Source organism: Ananas comosus, linkage group 19, assembly GCF_001540865.1.
Source record: "Ananas comosus cultivar F153 linkage group 19, ASM154086v1, whole genome shotgun sequence".
Classification (NCBI taxonomy): Eukaryota; Viridiplantae; Streptophyta; class Magnoliopsida; order Poales; family Bromeliaceae; genus Ananas; species Ananas comosus.
Window position 1 is genome coordinate 6,513,042 of NC_033639.1, and position 19,752 is coordinate 6,532,793.

Below are 19,752 nucleotides of genomic sequence, written 5' to 3' on the forward strand. Positions count from 1 at the left end.
CGATGAGTTTAGAGCATCCCTCGATTCTGACTAAGAGGCCCCTACAGCAGGTAGATATTTGGTGAGTTTATTACCCATAGTAGATTAACTCGCCATATGCGAGTACTCGTTACTTTAAGTTTTGGACTATGTAATTTAACTCAGTTTGTTTAGCTTCTATTTATTAAACAGCTCTAATATGCTACTGGTTGATGTATCGGTATATCTATAACAGAAAATACACTGTCGCTTATTCGTAACAGGAAAAATTCTTTGTATAGGCGGATTTGTCGATCGGCCCGGAAACGTAAATCCGGGGCAGGAACATCAATTAGTATCGATATCCGAAATATATCCGAATTCAACACCCGAATAAAATTATATAATATATTATATATATATAATATATATATATATATATAATATATAATATATAATTATATATATATATATATATATGATACAAATTTATTGTGTTTATTTATACAATATAAAAATATTTAATAATTTTATGCCTTATATCTTCATACCAACCCAGCGGTTTTAAAATCTATTACCGTTGGATGAAAATTAAGAATAAATTATTAAATATGTTATATATTTATAATAGACAAAATAAATTACTGTGTAATATATATTATTATAATATTATATATTATATAATATATATTAATAATAATATATAATTTATTCGGGTTTGGATTCGGATAATATTTCGAATATCCATATCTATTGACATCCCTACTTCTTATTCCACTTTTCAATATACAAAAAATACGTAAGAAACACAGTGAACCATTCACCGTGTTTAGACACGGTGAATGATTCACCGTGTTCAACTTAATACCCTGGCTCCAGCCCTGCCCGCGTGGCGCTGACGTAGCGCCTGCGTGGCAAAGACAGGACCATTTTTGCAATTTTAATTTTGATAGGGCTATTTTTAAAATAAAAATTACTCAAGGGGCTATTTGCAAAAAAAGCCCTAAAAAAAAACTATAAGAGTAACACAATAGCCAACCGAATGAGTTTGAAATACCAGAAGGTCCCGAACTTGCATAGACCTGCCATGTATATAGAATTTCTGTCTCAGCAGATAAAATTTTTCCTATACATGCACAGTGTTGAGCATTGAACATTACAACCAAATATTCAAATTGCAACGAAGAAGCAATACTTTCATCCACATTGATGTTTCAGCCAAATCTAACCAGGACAGGCCACCCAAAGCATCAAAAATCACCGTAAATGCCACCGGGGGCAGCACACGCATGTGGTTTAGCCCCGCTTTGGTTTCGATCCCTTAAACAGCACTCAAAATTGCCGTGGAACACATTCCGAGCCAGTAAGAAGCCGACCAAAGAGGTCTGACCAAGAATCGAGGGGAATTGAGCCCAATCAACACATCAAACGACCGAACTACACAACGATTACAACTATGCAACAAACCGATCCATCGGTACTATGCAACAAATTGATAACGTAAAGCAGGTAAGAAGGGCGGGAATTGTTGCCCCAGATCACCTTGGATCTAATCCGGGAGTGCATAGTTGACAAGGGAAGAGGGCTGGTGCGAAGGCTCAAAGGCTCGAGTGCGAAGGATCCAAAGGTGGACGAAACTGTGTCGCGATCGACGCAGAAATTTTGCTGCTGCAGATTTGCAACCTCGGCTGCAAGCGTACTGCCAGCAGCAGCTTCAGCTCAGCCGAGGACAATGAGAGCAGCAGCACATTCAGTGGGGGAGAGGGGACGGCAACGGGATGAGGCGGAGAAACTCCCGCTATTGTGATCTGAAGAAAGGACTTCCCAAAGGCCGCACCCCGGCGTGACAGCAATGAAATCGTCCAACAACGCAGTTGCAGCAGAGGGAGGGTAATCAATGAAATCGTCCAACAACGCGGTTGCAGCAGAGGGAGGGTAATCGTATATCATATCATGGAAAGATGGCCATCATGGACCTGAGGGAAATCCATCAGCATAGTTGGCCAGCAGCAAGGAGGAGGCACGAGGAGAGAGAAACCATCTGTGTTGAGAGGCAGATGATCCGAGGGGGTTTAAGTGATTGGTTCAGGTTTGGGCAGCGATTTGGGTTGAACCCGATCTGAATTCAGGGATCTGGGTCGTGACAAATTGTGTGACGACCCTTGAAGAAGTCCTCCCTCACGATGTCTCACAATCCAGCCCCTCACTTTCCGGAACAAAAGCACAAAAACCTGAATCTAAGTTGAGTTTCTGCAGCAGTCCAGGAGACTGCACGTGAAGGGTCAACTTCAAGCTGCCAAACTGGCCTTATAGCTCCTTTCAGGCCAACTTGCCAAGATGATTGTTGCAAGAGGCGGATGAAATAGTACAAGTTAAAATAAAGATAGCGTAGAACAAAGTTAACATCATAAAAATTCTAAAGATTGAAATATGCCATTGAACTCAATCTGCCACATCATGGTTCATGGAAGGAGGAGAAGCAATCTATACAATTCATCGGTACCTCCAATTCGATTCATTCGCTAAACAAAGCTGCAAGTGCAGAAACCGCGTAGTAAATTGCTTACAAGTTATTGAAAGGAAGATCACCTTCTAGCAAATCCCAGTTGTCACAAGTTTCAATAAGGAAGATCACCTTCTAGCAGATCCCAGTTGTCATCTAAGTCATTGCTAGCATAGAAACAGCTTCACTATCTGCAGCAGATGAAGATGGAAACCTTGGTCCTGACCCTGACCGTCTGTAAAAGCAAGTTAAGAAATAAGTTGGTGACTAATTAACTACCATTGCTTAATAATCTCAAAATTAACTAATAACTGTATGTTCGAAAGAAAGAAATTGAAGTCACAGGGGAATCCCACATTGGGCTTCACTAGATATGAAAGGAAGATAAAAACTTGTAAAATGTTACTAAACAAGTTACTAAGAGTAACTGGACAAATAGAAAAAGCAAAATACCATAAGATTTTTGAGAAAAGAAACTCCAAAAGCTGGAACAAGTAGGTCATGCCTGTACTTTGAATAAGACAACACAAGGATCCAGAAAAACCATTTGTGATTTAATAGAAGAACAAGACTATGCTAGGAAAGAAGCAGAAAGATTAAAGATAGGAAAGAGAAAAAGAAGAAAAGAAGGCATGACCTTACAAAAAGGTATTCCGTTGTTGCGTAAAAGAATACTATATCAAACAACCTGAAATGATAGAGAACCTAAAATCAACGGACTGTTACCAATCAGGGTGACGGACAGAATTTTCACATTGATTAGGATGAAAATCGTAGTTGGTTACTCCAAGCAAAACTTACTTGGATTTAAACTGTGTTAAGAATATCGAATAAAAAATAGTTGAATAGCCTCAGGCCGATAACTCACAAAGGAAATGTTTAGAGATTTGGGGACAATTTAGAGATACCCCTGTATATAAAGAAGGATTTTAAATGAGGTTGTTTCAGTAGCTTCATTTTTACTGATGCTCAAGAAAGAATTCTTAGGAAATACATAAGGAAAGAGGGACTAAAAATCAAACAAACCGAACAAAGCGTGTTAAACATAGTATTTCTAACATGTGCTACTTTGGTAATTGTGTGTGAATCTCAAAATACAATTACAAACAAATAGCTACCAAGTTGCATAGAGAGAATGTGTAGGGAATATCAATTAGAGGAACCTGATAATTTTTCTTCCCCCAAAAAAGGATAAAATATACTGGACTCAGAGGACTCCAACCGCTATTAATTTGAGGTTCTCTAGTTACAAGTCTACAGGTGCCAAATCCTCCTTTTAACCGTCCGTTTTACAGATTTCTCTGGTATATTGGTTCCTTGTTGCAATCAAAACTCGACGATATACAACCCCATGACCAAACACAAAGACTTCAGTTTAAAAAAAAAACGAACTTCAAAAAAGAAAGTATTTACAGTTTTTGAGTTGGCGATAGCCTTTTTAACCAAAATTAGGGTTAAGGCATGCCTTCATGTTGAAGTTGCACAGATAAAGTTGAAGCTTCCTAGACAATTATAGTAATTTCACGGGAAGCACCTTGACCGTGCCCTCTGAAGTGTGGAGTATATTCTCTTTTAGCCCTAACTTCAAGACAATTATAGTAATTTCATGTACCTTGACAGTGCCCTCTGAGGTGTGGAGCACATTCTCTTTTAGTCCTGAATTCTACTTCATGATTTTGGGTCATCATTACATGACTGACGAAATTATTAAGACTAACTAAAAGAGTTTCCTAACTCCTCTTATACTTGATAAAGAAGTCAACAGGCAAAGGGTGCCCAAACTAGCAACAGTAAAACATAAGTTCACTTGTTGACAAAGACTTTCCACCTAAAAGAACAATACATATAGTACAGCTGTAATAATTTTCAGAAGCATTTTTCCTAGCTTTTACCAAGGCACTGACATAGTGTATATGAACACCATCAAAGTCTAATAATCCTTTTCATTGCTTCTTTCTTCATTTATGTCTTTGTTCTTCTCTTTTCTTCTGCTTTACCATTTTAATTTACTAGTTAGTTATTGGTATTTTGTAAAAGTATTCTACAGGATACATTTAAATACTAGTCCCCTCGTTTCGACTAGAATGAGAAAAGTTTCACCATAAACTAGAGAATGCCAGCATTCACAGATTTGTAAGTTCCTGAAAGCTATTTAAATTGCTTTGCTACAAATTAAAATCAGATAACCAAATAAATTATTGTGCCAATCACGTGCTAGGATGATGATAACAATTGAAAATTTTAAATTTCAGTATCTAGACGACCAATTTATGGAGAAGTCATTTCAGCAGACATTTTGTTTATGTTTTGATGATTCAAGTAGATAACCATACCCTTTATCAGTTCATGTTCGTTTGATCTTTTTAAATTAATTAAAACTGTACGTACACTATGGTTCGAATAGAACTGTTCCTTACCTGTATACCAAACGGATGGCACCAAATAGTAAATTTCATTTTCCAGTTTCTCCATTATGGAAAATCCTTTTTCCTTGAAAACTGTTTTCATTAGTTTTATGGGGAACCAAGCACCACCTAAACTGAAAGCAGCGAGGCAAACTATGCTTACTTCTACCTGAACATCTAACTTTTCATGGAAAGTTTTCTCATCATAGAGTTGTGCTCAGACAATCATTTTATTAATGACAAAAGACTTCAATGATGATGACAACGACGAAATATTACATCAAATCATGACTCGGGACAAAGCAGGAGCTATAGAAAATTAGGACTGGATTTTATGAAACGCACAAATGCTGCTAGTATCCTAATGAATAGGTTTACTAGTTGAGAGTTATGGGTTCACCAGTTAAGAGTTGCCGAAAATATGGGTCTGTTAAAGGGTTGTTGATCAGTCAACTACTGCACGTAAAACTGCACAACTTAGATTTCTTTTTCTTTCTCGAAATTTATTTCTTTTCCGAAAGAAAATAGGTGCATGATTAACGGTGAATTTTGGAACCAAACAACATCGTAGAGAAAGAAATGCTTGAGGACAAGGTAGGAGGGATATTTGGAGGATTTACTGTCCCAAGGTATAGCAGGAGGATATGAAGAAGAAGAGATAGGAAGGATATCAAGCCAAGGCCTTGGATTTGCTTCACACTACGAGTTTCTGGTTATGCCCTTCGGGCTAACCAACGCGCCGGCCACTTTTTAGTCAGTAATGAATGAGGTTTTTGCAGAGCATCTTAGAAAGTATGTACTAGTTTTCTTCGATGACATACTCATTTACAGCCGAAGCCTCGAAGACCATAAGGCGCATTTGAGTGTGGTGTTGGAGACATTGCGCAGGCAACAACTGTATGCGAAGAGGTCCAAATGCTACTTCGGGCAACAAAGGGTAGAATATCTGGGCTATATTATCACCCCGGAGGGAGTGGCTACCGACCCCAAGAAGGTAGAGGCGATGGTTAATTGGCCGACACCGACTTAACTCAAGGGTCTGCCGGGGTTCCTCGGTATAACCAGGTACTACAGAAGATTTATCAAGAACTATAGGAGGCTAAGTAAACCCCTTACAGAACTGTTTAGGAAGGACCAATTCAAGTGGAGTTCCGAAACACAAACAGCATTCGAGAACTTGAAGGAGATCATGACTCAAGCGCCAGTATTAGCAATGCCCGATTATACCAGACCCTTTGTTGTCGAAGTGGACGCGTGTGGACAAAGAATAGGAGCGGTGTTGTCCCAAGAAGGGCGACCTATTGCATACATTAGTAAGGCCATAACCCAGCGGAACATAGGTTTGTCAACCTATGAGAAGGAATTTTTGGCGATACTCTTGACAGTTAACAAGTGGAAACACTATCTCAGCCCTCGACAATTCGTCATCAAGACGGATCATCAAAGCCTCAAGCACTTATTGGAACAGAAGATTACCACGGCAGTCCAACAAAAGGGTATGGTCAAACTAACGAAGCTCGATTACATAATACATTACAAGGCCGGCAAGAAAAATAGATCTGCAGACTCATTATCCAGAAGAGGATTCGAGGAAGGAACTAGCGCAGCCATCACCACAGTGATACCTAGTTGGGTCGCCGAACTGGCGGCGAGCTACAGAGGAGACGAGAAGTGCCAACAGCTCATTTCCAAGCTGCTACTTCAACCTGATCCACAATCTAAGTATACATACTCCCAAGAAATGCTGAGATACAAGGGAAGGATATATGTGGGGGACCAAGGTGGAGTTCAAGGGAAGATAATACATGAATTACACTCCTCAGCCCTGGGGGCTCATTCGGGTGCCCGGCACACCTACAAAAGAGCTAAACAGTACTTCTACTTACCAGGCCTTAAGCAGAATGTGGAAGAATACACTAAAGGCTGCGCCGTTTGCATTCAAAATAAGGTGGATGGACAACCCTACGCCGGGCTGCTTCAACCGCTGCCCGTGCCCAACCGAGCGTGGCAGGAAATTACCATGGACTTTATCGAAGCACTACCAAAATCAGAGGGCAAGGACACGGTATTAGTGGTGATCGACCGACTCACCAAGTGCGCGCATTTCATATCCCTAACTCATCCTTTTACAGCATCTAGTATGGCGCGGGGCCTCGCACCATCCTAACAGACAAGGACAAGGTCTTTACGAGTCAATTATGGCAAGATTTGTTCAAGCTACTGCAGGTGAAACTACTGATGAGCACCGCCTATCATCCGCAAACCGACGGACAGTCCGAAAGGCTCAACCGCTGCCTCAAGACCTACTTGCACTGCTTGTGCTTCTAGCAGCCGCATAAGTGGCACAGATGGTTGACACTAGCGGAATGGTGGTACAACACCAACTATCATAGTTCTCTTGGAATGACACCTTATCAAGCACTATATGGACATCCACCCCCAAATGGCATGGTCGTCAACCTGGGCATGGAAACTGCGCCTTCGATACAGGAGTAGGGCAAGGAACACGAAGAAGCGACTCGCCTACTAAGGGACAAGCTACTTCAAGCACAGCATCGAATGAAACAGAACGCTGATAAAAAGAGTGGACAAGGAGTACAAGGTGGGGGAGTATGTCTACCTGAAGTTACAGCTTTACCGACAAACGAGCGTGGCAGTCAGGCGACACTTGAAGCTATCAGCACGCTACTACGGGTCCCTTAAGATCACCGAGAAAATTTGGCAAGTCGCCTACCGCCTCTAATTGCCGGAAGGGTCCAAGATCCACCCAGTCTTCCACGTCTCACTGTTAAAGAGAAGTCCACCCACGGATTCATCCGCTACCCCGACGGTACCCCTGATCGGCGAAGATGGTCGACTCCTAGCACGACCGAAGAAGATCTTAGACAGGCGCATGGGAAAACAAGGTAATCAAGCAGTAAGTAGAGTTTTGGTGAAGGAAAAGAAGAAGAAGAAGAAGAAGAAGGAGCGCGCCTCAGCGCCTCATCCTCCCTGCCCCGCGACTCAGCGAGCTCTCGTCATCGGCGGTAGAGGATGAATCCGTGGGTGGACTTCTCTTTAACAGTGAGACGTGGAAGGCTGGGTGGATCTTGGACCCTTCCAGCAACTGGAGGCGGTAGGCGACTTGCCCAATCTTTTCAGTGATCTTAAAGGGCCCGTAGTAGCATGCTGATAGCTTTAAGTGTCGCCTGACTACCACGCTCGTTTGTCGGTAAGGCTGTAACTGCAGGTAGACATACTCCCCCACCTTGTACTCCTTGTCCACTCTCTTTTTATCAGCATTCTGTTTCATTCGATGCTGTGCTTGGAGTAGCTTATCCCTTAGTAAGTGAGTCGCTTCTTCGTGTTCCTTGCCCCACTCCTATATCGAAGACGCAGTTTCCATGCCCAGGTTGACGACCATGCCATTTGGGGGTGGATGCCCATATAGGGCTTGATAAGGTGTCATTCCAAGAGAACTATGGTAGTTGTTGTACCACCATTCCGCTACTGTCAACCATCTATGCCACTTATGCGGCTGCTAGAAGCACAAGCAGCGCAAGTAGGTCTTCAGGCAGCGGTTGAGCCTTTCAGACTGTCCGTCGGTTTGCAGATGATAGGCGGTGTTCATCAGTAGCTTCACCCGCAGTAGCTTGAACAACTCTTGCCATAATTGACTCGTAAAGACCTTGTCCCTGTCTGTTAGGATGGCGCGAGGCAACCCGTGCAGTCTGTAAACTGTGTCGAGGAAGGCCCGCGCCACACTAGATGCTGTAAAAGGATGAGTTAGGGATATGAAATATGCGTACTTGGTGAGTCGGTCGATCACCACTAATACCGTGTCCTTACCCTCTAATTTTGGTAGTGCTTCGATAAAATCCATGGTAATCTCCTGCCAAGCTCGATTGGGCACAGGCAGCGATTGAAGCAGCCCGGCGTAGGGTTGTCCATCCACCTTATTTTGTATACAAACGGCGCAGCCTTTAGTGTATTCTTCCACATCCTGCTTAAGGTCCGGCCAGTAGAAGTACTATTTCGCTCTTTTGTAGGTATCTCGGGCACCCGAATGACCCCCCAATGCTGAGGAGTGTAATTCATGTATTATCTTCCCTCGAACTCTGCCTTGGTCCCCCACATATATCATTTCCTTGTATCTCAGCATTTCTTGAGAGTATGTTTACTTAGATTGTGGATCAGGTTGAAGTAGCAGCTTGGAAATGAGCTGTTGGCACTTCTTGTCTCCTCTGTAGCTCGCCGCCACTTCGGCGACCCAACTAGGTATCACTATGGTGATGGCTGCGCTAGTTCCTTCCTCGAATCCTCTTCTGGATAATGAGTCTACTGCTCTATATTTCTTGCCCGCCTTGTAATGTATTATGTAATCGAGCCCCATTAGTTTGACCATACCCTTTTGTTGGACTGTCGTGGTGATCTTCTGTTCCAATAAGTGCTTGAGGCTTTGATGATCCGTCTTGATGACAAATTGTCGAGGGCTGAGATATTGTTTCCACTTGTTAACTGCCAAGAGTATCGCCAAAAATTCCTTCTCATAGGTTGATAAACCCATATTCTGTTGGGTTATGGCCTTACTAATGCATGCAATAGGTCGCCCTTCTTGGGACAGCACCGCTCCCAATACTTGTCCACACGCGTCCACTTCGACAACGAAGGGTCTGGTATAATCGGGCATTGCTAATACTGGCGCTTGAGTCATAATCTCCTTCAAGTTCTCGAATACTGTTTGTGCTTCGAAACTTCACTTGAATTGGTCCTTCCTAAGCAGTTCTGCCAGGGGTTTACTTAGCTTCCCATAGTTCTTGATAAATCTTCTGTAGTACCCGGTTATACCGAGGAGCCCCCGCAGACCCTAGAGTGAAGTCGGTGTCGGCCAATTAACCATCGCCTCTACCTTCTTGGGGTCGGTAGCCACTCCCTCCGGGGTGATAATATAGCCCAGATATTTCACCCTTTGTTGCCCAAAGTAGCATTTGGACCTCTTCTCATACAGTTGTTGCCTGCTCAACGTCCCCAACACCACACTCAAATGCGCCTTATGGTTTTCGAGGCTTCGGCTATAAATAAGTATGTCGTCGAAGAAAACTAGTACATACTTTCTAAGATGCTCCGCAAAAACCTCATTCATTACTGACTGAAAAGTGGCCGGCGCGTTGGTTAGCCCGAAGGGCATAACCAGAAACTGGTAGTGTCCTAAGTGAGTTTGAAAGGCCGTCTTATAGACGTCCTCCGGATCCATCTTGATCTGATGGTAGCCGGCCCTCAAATCAATCTTAGAGAAGTAAGCTGACCCGCCTAATTCATCGAGCAAATCATCAATCAGTGGGATAGGGTATTTGTCTTTCACCGTGGATTTGTTTAGTTGTCGATAGTCTACGCAAAACCGCCATGTGTTATCCTTCTTTTTGACGAGCAGCACGAGTGAGACGAAAGGACTGGTGCTAGGCTGGATGATGCCCGACTCCAGCATCTCCTTGACCTGTCGCTCGATTTCGTTCTTTTGCTCGTAAGTATAGCGATAGGGTCTTATGTTCACTGGTTGGGAAGCTCCTTGCAATGGTATTCTGTGGTCCTGCCTTCTTGTCGAGGGCAATCCTTTCGGCTCCTCAAACACGTCTTCAAATTGCAATAGTATCTCTTTAATGTCCTCCGGTATTACTTGCTCTTCGCGCTCCCCGATCTACATGATCTTGGCTATGGCACAACAAGCTCCTTCCTGGCAGTCCCTACTCCACTCCTTAGGAGTGAGCATCTTCAAGGCTGGCCCTTCAGTCAGACTCTTGAGGATTAGTTGTTGTCCGTCTTTATCGAGAGAGACAGTGTTTTTGTTATAGTCAAAGGTGACTTTGCCATACGTCCTTAACCAATCTATGCCCAATACTACACTAAAGCCCTCTAGCCGGATTATCCTCAAATCAGCCTTGTAAGGTCTACCATTCATGTTCCCCGTAAACCCGGAGCTCCTTAGTTAGCTCATGATCTTGTGTTCGTTGGCCACAGTGACCAGTAAGCGCGCCGTTGACTCTATCCTTGCCTTTACTTCCTTGGGCACCCGAAAATCCAGGAAGCTATGGATGCTCCCTGTGTCCACCAGTATCTTCAGCTCCTTGCTTCCCACTTCGCCTTGGATTTGAAGAGTTTGCGGCGAGTTTTCCCCACTTAGCGCGTTAAAACTTAGTCCACATTCAACTTGAGCATGCCCGGAGGAGGTTTAACCCAGTAAATTATGCGTGCTCCAACCGGGACCCTTCCCTCATGATGAATTCTGGCATTCGCTAGCATCCTTTTCTTTGCAAGATTATCCTCTGTGCGAGGCTTGAATTGCGTGGAGATTTCATACCAGCTCTGCTTTACCTTTTGGATGATACTATATGGAGAGGCAGCAGTACCCTCGAACCAATGTTCATTCCGCGCCAGCCACAGGTACCAACATATAAGCAAAGGCAGTAGTAGGCAGCTAAAGGCATATCTGGAGTTCAGATTATCTGAGGGGCTCCATGGAAGAAAGATAATCATAATATAGAACAAGGTTTTAAGTGCCCGTCGGCACGGGCCGTATCCACCGTGCCGTACCGTGCCAACAAGATACCGACAAGATACAGACTCCGTGCCGATGGCACAGTTCAAAACCCTCTATTCTTTAAATTAGTAAGTAATTTTCTCAATAAAGCTCAAAAGATGAATAAAAAGATATAATAAATAATTAGAATATTTTGTTGCTAAAGAAAATAAATATTTCATGCTATTATGTGTCGGCACACAAGAATTTTTTTGACCGGCATGCATCGGCACGGCTCGGCACGCACCGTGCCGTACCGTGCCGGCAAGTTTCCGGCACAACCCCGTGCCACGGCACTTAAATCCTTAATATAGAATCCTCTGGAATGATATTCTGCTGCAGATCCTTAGAGAAGTAAGACCAGACCTCCAACGCTTTGTCTCCATGCAATAATATATGATCTGGAGTTTCAGATTGGCAAGGCCGACAGCAAGCAAAGAAGAAAGAGACTATAAAGATTCAGTAGGTTCCGCTTTTAGACTTTGTTGGTCAATCCAAGAATCGTCACTGAGCGATCAGAGCATCACCGTCTGCCCTTGCATTGTCCAATAAAGTTAAGAGCGTAATTCAGGCCTCAGATCCCAGAGTGCTTCCTCTCCTTTCACGGTTGAGCAAGCTTTCGTCTCTCCTCTTGCGCTTTCTCGGAAGTTCTTCTTGTTGGACCTTGCCTTCCCTCTAGGTATGAGTCAGCTATTCCCCTACCTTCGTAGATCTTGCCTTGCTCAGTGGAAAAGAGGATCCAACTTCTTTTTCTTGTTGGGGAAGCCCTAGCTAGTGCTCAACCATTGATGCAGACCACTTCTTTCTCGTCTCGATGATTGCCCTGCCTGCAATGACGATCTCTTTCATCTGATCCAGTCATCCGCGGGGGACGAACTTAGACCTGCTGAATGGAATTGGAGCTTTGGATAGGATATAAGGATCTTATTGGTGACCCACCCTGACTTTCGGGCCATATCCGGACTAGACTGAGTTGGAAATGGAGCGTGAGCTCATGCTCTACATATAGGAAAAAAACGATCTTCGACCATTCATCTTCTATCTTCTTTCAGCAGATTCTTGGTTATTACTTCGCTTGCTCTCTTCTTTACCTTTAAGCCTAATTCCTAACGATGGACGTCCTCAATGGTCATCGTAAACTCCCCTTAGTAGGAAGCGATTTGTCTCAGGATTGAGTTTTGTTACCAATGCTTCTACCTTGTTTGGATCTCCCTTTACATCACCACCCCGAATGTACGAGTGGTCAACACATCCCGTTCTCAATCGATCAGCCTCCTCGAGACCATCACTGACATCATTTGTGAACTGTCAATAGTTCTCTGGACTGGTTCACCACTGAAGCCCAGCAATCATCTTTTCCCTTGTCAAAGAGTCAGTTTCATTCCATCCGAGATCCCCTTTCAAATCTGAAGATGATGGGAATATCTGCGCAGGGTTGGCAAGATCAGTTCAAGAAAGACAGCCTGCTTAGGAAAATTCTCTTTCTCACTTCAGGTTGAAGATGAGTCGGTGGCTTCAGTCCTTCATTGGAAAAAGGATATAAGACTAGATTTTCTCATTTTCAAGAAGATCCCCTGCTCTATCTGGTTTAGTTTAAAGGATAAAAGGGTGCAACACAAAGAAAGTGAGTAAAAATTCTCTCTCCCGATTCACCTCCAAAAGGAAAGATTATTTGTGGAAGAGCCACCCGCTCCCTTCCTCTGACGAAGGCGAGGAAGGCAACATGTTGACGACGCGGGTACTCGAGAGCTTTCCTTCTTGAAGAAATTCCCAAGTTAAGAAGTCAGGGATGTTGTTCGACTCTCCTTTAATGTGTTCAACAGTGAAATCAAAGAGAGAGAACTGCGCCTGCCAGCCTGCGAATATCTGCTTAGAGGCGAGATTCTCGATGTCTCGCTGAATCACTCCTTTAAGCGGCTTGCAATCTGTTCGAATCAGAAACTTCTGGTTACGAACATGGAGCTGGAATATTGATATACCTTATATGCAGCCAGAATCTCCTTCTTGATTGCTGAATATCGCGACTGGGATTCGCTCCAGGTGCCAGAAGCAAACTGTATCACTTCTTCTTTCCCATCGTCGGTCTTTTGCCCCAGCCAATGTCGGAAGCATCAGTCTCTATAATCTTTGGCTTGGATTCGTCTGGCAGAGCAAGAATAGGTAGACGTTGAACACGATCCTTAATCCGTTGCACGGCTTCGGTGTGCTTCTCCGTCCAAACCTGTGATGCGTTCTTCCGAAGACGAGAAGTCAGGATCTTGCGATCCGCAGCTAGATCTTAGTAGTAATATGATAAGTAATTAAAGCATCCAAGGAAAGGCTGAAGCTGTTTTCGGTCGAGAATACGATCCGGAAACTTCTTAGCAAATTCGATGGAGTGATCTTCTAGTTGGATCTGACCGTGCCAAGCGCCGTGGAAACTCAGCCTGTGGTACAGGGACAGGGAAAACCCAAGCTTAGCATTGATCACGTTCTGCACTTTTGTTTTTCCTTTAGTTCTCCATGGTTGAAGGTGTCTATGGATGGCACTGAATTTTTTCAAGATAAATTTACCAACAACACTTGTTTCTTTTGATTTTGCAATCGAACAATCATTTCAAACTTAAATTCACAGTCAGCCTGATAGCATGAGTAGTTGGTGGGCGCAAACGAGAGAAATTTGCCGAAACTCAAGAAAAAGGACTAGGAAGTCACGGTAAAACTTCAAGTAGTTTTAATATGATGAAACCAGTAACTGAGCATCATCTTGAGTCTCACCTAATCTAATTACCAAAGTCCATTAGCAATTATTCTCCTACCATATACTTTCCTATTTTCACATCACTATTTGAAATGTTAACATTCATTGATGAGGGACGCATAACTTTCAGATCATGCATATGTGAAATTAACACACTCAATAAGACTTTCCTTTGTTTTAACAGTTCCCTTGGTGAGTTGGTAATGGTGAAGTGATCATGCATTGACCAAACAACATGTCAAAAGAGAATTCGTAATAAGCGAATTTTGTCCTTTCAAGGCAACATAACTTCTATTTTTCTGTTATGTATATGTAACTTGTGTTCAAATTAGAACACATGAGAATTTGAATATCATAATAGGAGTAATTCTTTACCAATAGTGAATTAAATATTATAAATGAAAATGCAAAAAAAGGGCAACTGATTATATACCTACCGATCAGATAGATTCTAACTTCCATTTGAACTATGTTCAAGATTTTGTTGCATGCAGTCCAACTGTTCAATTATGTATTCCAACTTCTTACAGCATATCTCATTAGAAATTCTGGCACTATAGTCGCATTTCTCAAATGGACGATACTCACAAGCACTTTTGATTTCCTCCCGCAAGGTTGTTTGGATCTCCTGTTCAAAAGATGAGAGGTTCTAATCATTATCTGAATAAGACTGACCATAGGAATTATATGCACGAAAAGAAAGAAAGAAAAGAAAATCTAAAAAATCACTGATTTGGAAGAAAATATTCTGCAATATTTCATGATATCTGAAGAAAAGTTTATGGTTTCTTTTTGAGAAAAGCATTTACATCAGACCCTCAACAACTGAAATTGACTATTTAATCAATTAGAAGGAATTTGTTTGACTTAGTTGGTGATGCAATTGGCATGAAATCGTTTAACCAATATTGAAGCCAAGCAGTCAAATCTAACATTTAGGGGATTATAACTCAAAAGTTTGCCCCTCAAGAATAGTTTTAACAACAGAGCTCGCTTGCATGATGAATATCAGGCGTAGCATTGCAACATGATAGGTAACAAAATAACAAGCACGAACATATACCATAAACTGGCAAATGCGGGAATGAACTCAAGGCCTCTTGGAACTCAAGGAGCTAGGGACTAGCTCTGATACTACTTAACCCAAAAGATCGATAAGATAGGAAAAAAAAAAGTCCAAGAATAGTCTTAACAGGGATATATTGTATCCTCTGAAATGCCTCTCCAGTTGAGTGAACAATCTTTGCCATATATGTTGCCAGTAAAGGAGATAAAAATATTGTATCCTGCCTTTCTCTCAAAATTGAATGAAATTAAAGAGTCAAAAAATAATCTTCTCAACCAGTCAAACATCAGCCATTACATATATTTAGAGTTGATTAAATCACAATTAAAATACTCTCATTTCAGGCCTAAATTTAGTTATGTTAGGTCGCAAATGAATCGTTGAAGAACTAGTCGAATGGAAGAGGAAACATAATTAATAAGAGCAGGCCATGCATTTTACGAACAAATCGCCAGGTATTGTTGCAGCGGTGAAATCATCATAAATTCTCACTTAGTAGGCACGTTACAAGACCATATGTTAGGAGTTTTGCAATTCTTGTACTTAATGGGAATCACTAGACCATAACAACCTCTCAACCCAAGTGGAATGTTAAGTTATCATTTCTAATAGAAAATATATGGAATCCTCGGAGTATTGTAAACCAATGAAATGAACATCCCAAAGAAGGGTAGTACCTTGATGGCCAACATGAACTCGCGGCAATGAGCAGTGAGGGCTTCCGTCCTAGGCCCAGTGGAGTTGGCCAGCTCGTCCATCACCGACCCCGCCAACTCCAGCAGTCGCACGATCCGCTATGAAAGCGATCAGTCAATTAAAAGGAGTGAGAATTTTACAAAAGCTATAAGAGATGCGTGCTGCGAAGGGGGCTTTACCTTCTCGACATGGTGGAGGCGTTGCAAAGAAGTGGTCTGGTTCGGAGGGCCCATTGTCGGCGAATGCGATACCAAGAAGAGAAAGGTAGGGAGAGGTCAAGAGAGCGAGAAAGGTGTGTCGTCTGCTCCTCCTAAGTCTTAAATGGTCGAAGAGTTCAATAAAGATCTCTCTCTGCGTTTGTTCTTTTTTTTTCCTACGGCAGGAGGGGTGCGGGGGGGAGTAAGGTCAATGGAAAATGTAAAGCTTAATACAAAAGAAAGAAAAGAAAAAGAAAAAGAAAAATGCTACCTATAGAGTCTTGTACACTCAAAAAGTTTCAAAGTTTAAACAATTCTTTTAAATTTTTAATATTAAAAAGAAAGTGATATGACTCTTGAATGAAGGTGTAAGATTTACACTTACTTTTTGGGTGTACAAGTAGCATAGCTCAAAAATATACTGAACTAACTTGAATTATGGCCTATTCTGAGTTGACTATCTAACCTTTAAAAATTCAAAATTTACTGTTTAATATTTTATTTCTTTTATTTGAGTTTTTGTTTTGGGAAAATGCTACTTATACACCCTATAGGAGTATAGGTTCCTGTCCACCTTAGTCCTCATGATCCTAGAGTTTAAAACCTCTTTCGAAAATTAAGTATTCAAAAAATAATGATAAAACAAGTGAGTAAATTTGAGCCATGGAGAGCCTAGGATGTAATATTTCCACCTATCTTTAAGGCGTCTAAGAAGCATTTCTCTTTTGTTTTTTTGTAAAGGTATACCCTATGAAAAAATAGAGTTAATACAAAAAAGAATAAAAAATTATACAAGGCTGACCTCAATTATCATTTATTTTTTAGTTGACTATTTAATTTTTAAAAATTTAGATTTTACTATTTAACAATTTATTTTTTTAATTTGAGTAAATGGATGACTCATCCCAAATTGAGTACGGTTATTTGCTTTAAGGTAAATTTCATGCAAATTATATGAGATGCTCCAATCCAGTGCAATAAAGCAAACAATGATTTGAAATCCTGTTAAGAAGGAATTATCAAAGTATCTAGGCAAAAGAATTTAAAAGTTAAGTAGTAAAATTAATAATTTTGAAAGTTAGATAGTCATTTCAAAGGGGGCTAAGGTTCAAGTTAGTTCTACACATTTTTACCTACAAAGAAATTAGAATGAGAAGAATAGAAAACAAATAAATCACTATCAAGCTGTAGTCATAAATAAACAAGTAATTATAGTATTTTTCTGCAAAAACTCTGAATCTAACTACAACAAAGCTCATAAATTTTGTTTTTTTTTTGTACACATAGAAACTTGAAAACACGATACTGAAACAGAAACCTATAGATTTACAGCTTGTTAGTTATTACTCGAAGTAACTCAAACAGGGAGGAGGGCAAGGGGCTTACCACAAGAGGAACAACTGAAGCTATGGATCCAATTAGAATTTAGTGCACAAAAGGAGAGCTAACCCTAGATGTCGCCACCATAGTTAGTTAATTCGGATTCAACAAAAATTCAGTACGGGTATAGTACTAATAAAAATTCGTATCCCAGTGTTTAAATTTGTTAAAAAATACGGCTTAAAAAATGGATTCGCCAATTATTCAGATACGCGATTTATACAACAAGTATACGTTCACCAATTAAAAATTCGGGATCAAAAATTTGGCTATTAAATTAAACTTTTTTCTCTAAATTTATACTATTAGCATAAATACTTATAATTCTTTCGAACCATTTTTCTACAGAAAAAAAAAGTTAATAACTCAAATATTTCAGGTTCTACCACATGACCGCCTATCACGGATTCCCCAAAGTTTAAAATCACATCAATAGAACATTAGAATTACCCATCAATCATGCATCAAACACCACCTAACTCTTATTAAGTAATTAATCCCGCTCCATTGGTTCTGACAATAGCAAGCAAATTAATGGGTGTAACAACAACTTAAATTAGGAGTAATATGGAAACCTGGAGTTTAGAGGAAGAGAAAGATGTTTTGTATGAAAAGAAAAACACAAAAACAACAGTATTAACCAAATATATGAGAGAAAACTGTTATAAATAGAAATCAAAATTAAGAAGGGAGAAAAAAAAAAAAACAATATAGGTAGGACTGTAAACATTTGGCATTTAACATGCAGATAATAGCAAATATTAATTCCACTCACGGAAACTATGAATTAGTACCAGATGAAATGGGCGTGCAGAACTCGGAAGTCGGAACCAGATTGCGAGCGGCGTGCGGGCCCCGCGGGGGGTTGCAATGGCAAGCAGCGCGCGGCCCGGGGCGGGGAGGGTTCCGAGCTTTCGATGGCGAGCGGCGAGCGGCCGGGGGTTCCAAACTTCCGATGGCTAGCAGCACGCGGCCTCGTGGGGGGTTCCGATGGCGAGCGGTGCGCGGCCCGGAGCGGGGAGGGTTCTGAAGAATCCGAACTTCCGATGGAGAGCAGCGCGCGCTCCGGGGGTTCCGAACTTCCGATGGCGAGCGGCGCTGTGGCCCCGCGGGGGCTTCCGATTGAGAGCGGCGAACGGCGAGTGGCCGGCAGTTGGGCGGCGGAGGCGTAGGGGCGGAGGCAGGGGTGTGCAGGGCTNTCCGATGGAGAGCAGCGCGCGCTCCGGGGGTTCCGAACTTCCGATGGCGAGCGGCGCTGTGGCCCCGCGGGGGCTTCCGATTGAGAGCGGCGAACGGCGAGCGGCCGGCAGTTGGGCGGCGGAGGCGTAGGGGCGGAGGCAGGGGTGTGCAGGGCTGAGAAGCTAGGGCAAATATTCCAGGAGCGAGAAGCTGGGGCAAATATTTGTTAGCGACTAGAAAAGTGTTTTCTTTTTTTCTTTTTTAAGCCACCGACACAAGCTTACTAACCAGAACAAAAATTTTATTGGCATAATTTCCAAACTAGTTGGGGACCATACGGATCGGCGCCACGTAGCTGATCCATAAGCCATGGATGGAAAGAAAAAAAAAAGAAGCCCTGTATTTTTAGAGAGAGAGAGAGAGCAAGACATCTATCGGATCGGCCACATGGCACTTTTTTGTTTGGGGACTATGTCTATAAAATTTTTGTCCTACTAACAAATAAGATATATATATATATATATATATATTAAAATTAGTTTTTTTAAACGAATAATTCAACCATCGTGAATTATTCACAAATAATAATTCTAAATCCAAAAAGTCAGGTTTTATTTCAAATTTTTAGAAAAAAAATATATATAAAGTATTTTATATGATTATTCAATAATTCACGAATTATTCGTGAATTAAATAACTAAGGTCGCCACTATCTCCTCCTCGATCTTGTGGTCCTCCTTGCGAGAGTGGCCCAAGCGTTGTTCAGACACGGACGAAACTAGAGAAAAAGGAGAAAGAGTGTGAGAGAGCGGCGGGTGGCGATGATCGAGGAGACGAGGATGAGTAGGGTTTAGACTTCGGCATTCAAACTCGAACGAAACTAGCAGAAAGGGAGTGCCTGAGAGAAGGAAAACACTAGATATCGCCACTATGACACTGCCTTCTCTTTGTCCTCGTAGTTCTCTTCATAAAAGAGCGAGAGAGAAAGAAGGGGGAGATCTAGCACAAGCCAGGAGGGGGAGAAAGAAAGCGGTCGAGCGGCGGATGAGTGGGGTTTAGAGTTTTGTCGTGGTCG

General features: G+C 41.9%; 1 protein-coding gene across 3 annotated transcripts; it reads right to left on the reverse strand.

Moving 5' to 3' along the window:
• Positions 2,358 to 18,690, reverse strand: LOC109725036 (mediator of RNA polymerase II transcription subunit 11). 3 transcript variants are annotated; one of them, XM_020254083.1, is made up of 5 exons: positions 18,293 to 18,690; positions 16,101 to 16,294; positions 15,903 to 16,019; positions 14,748 to 14,787; positions 2,358 to 2,696 (listed from the first exon to the last, which is right to left on the reverse strand). In XM_020254083.1, exons 2-5 carry the CDS (start codon positions 16,152 to 16,154, stop codon positions 2,629 to 2,631), a joined length of 279 nt encoding a protein of 92 aa, XP_020109672.1. In that variant the 5' UTR covers positions 16,155 to 16,294; positions 18,293 to 18,690; the 3' UTR covers positions 2,358 to 2,628. The 3 variants fall into 3 exon arrangements, with proteins under 3 accessions (XP_020109672.1, XP_020109671.1, XP_020109673.1); XM_020254082.1 differs by having other exon boundaries at positions 14,597 to 14,787; XM_020254084.1 differs by lacking the exon at positions 2,358 to 2,696 and adding an exon at positions 3,121 to 3,149.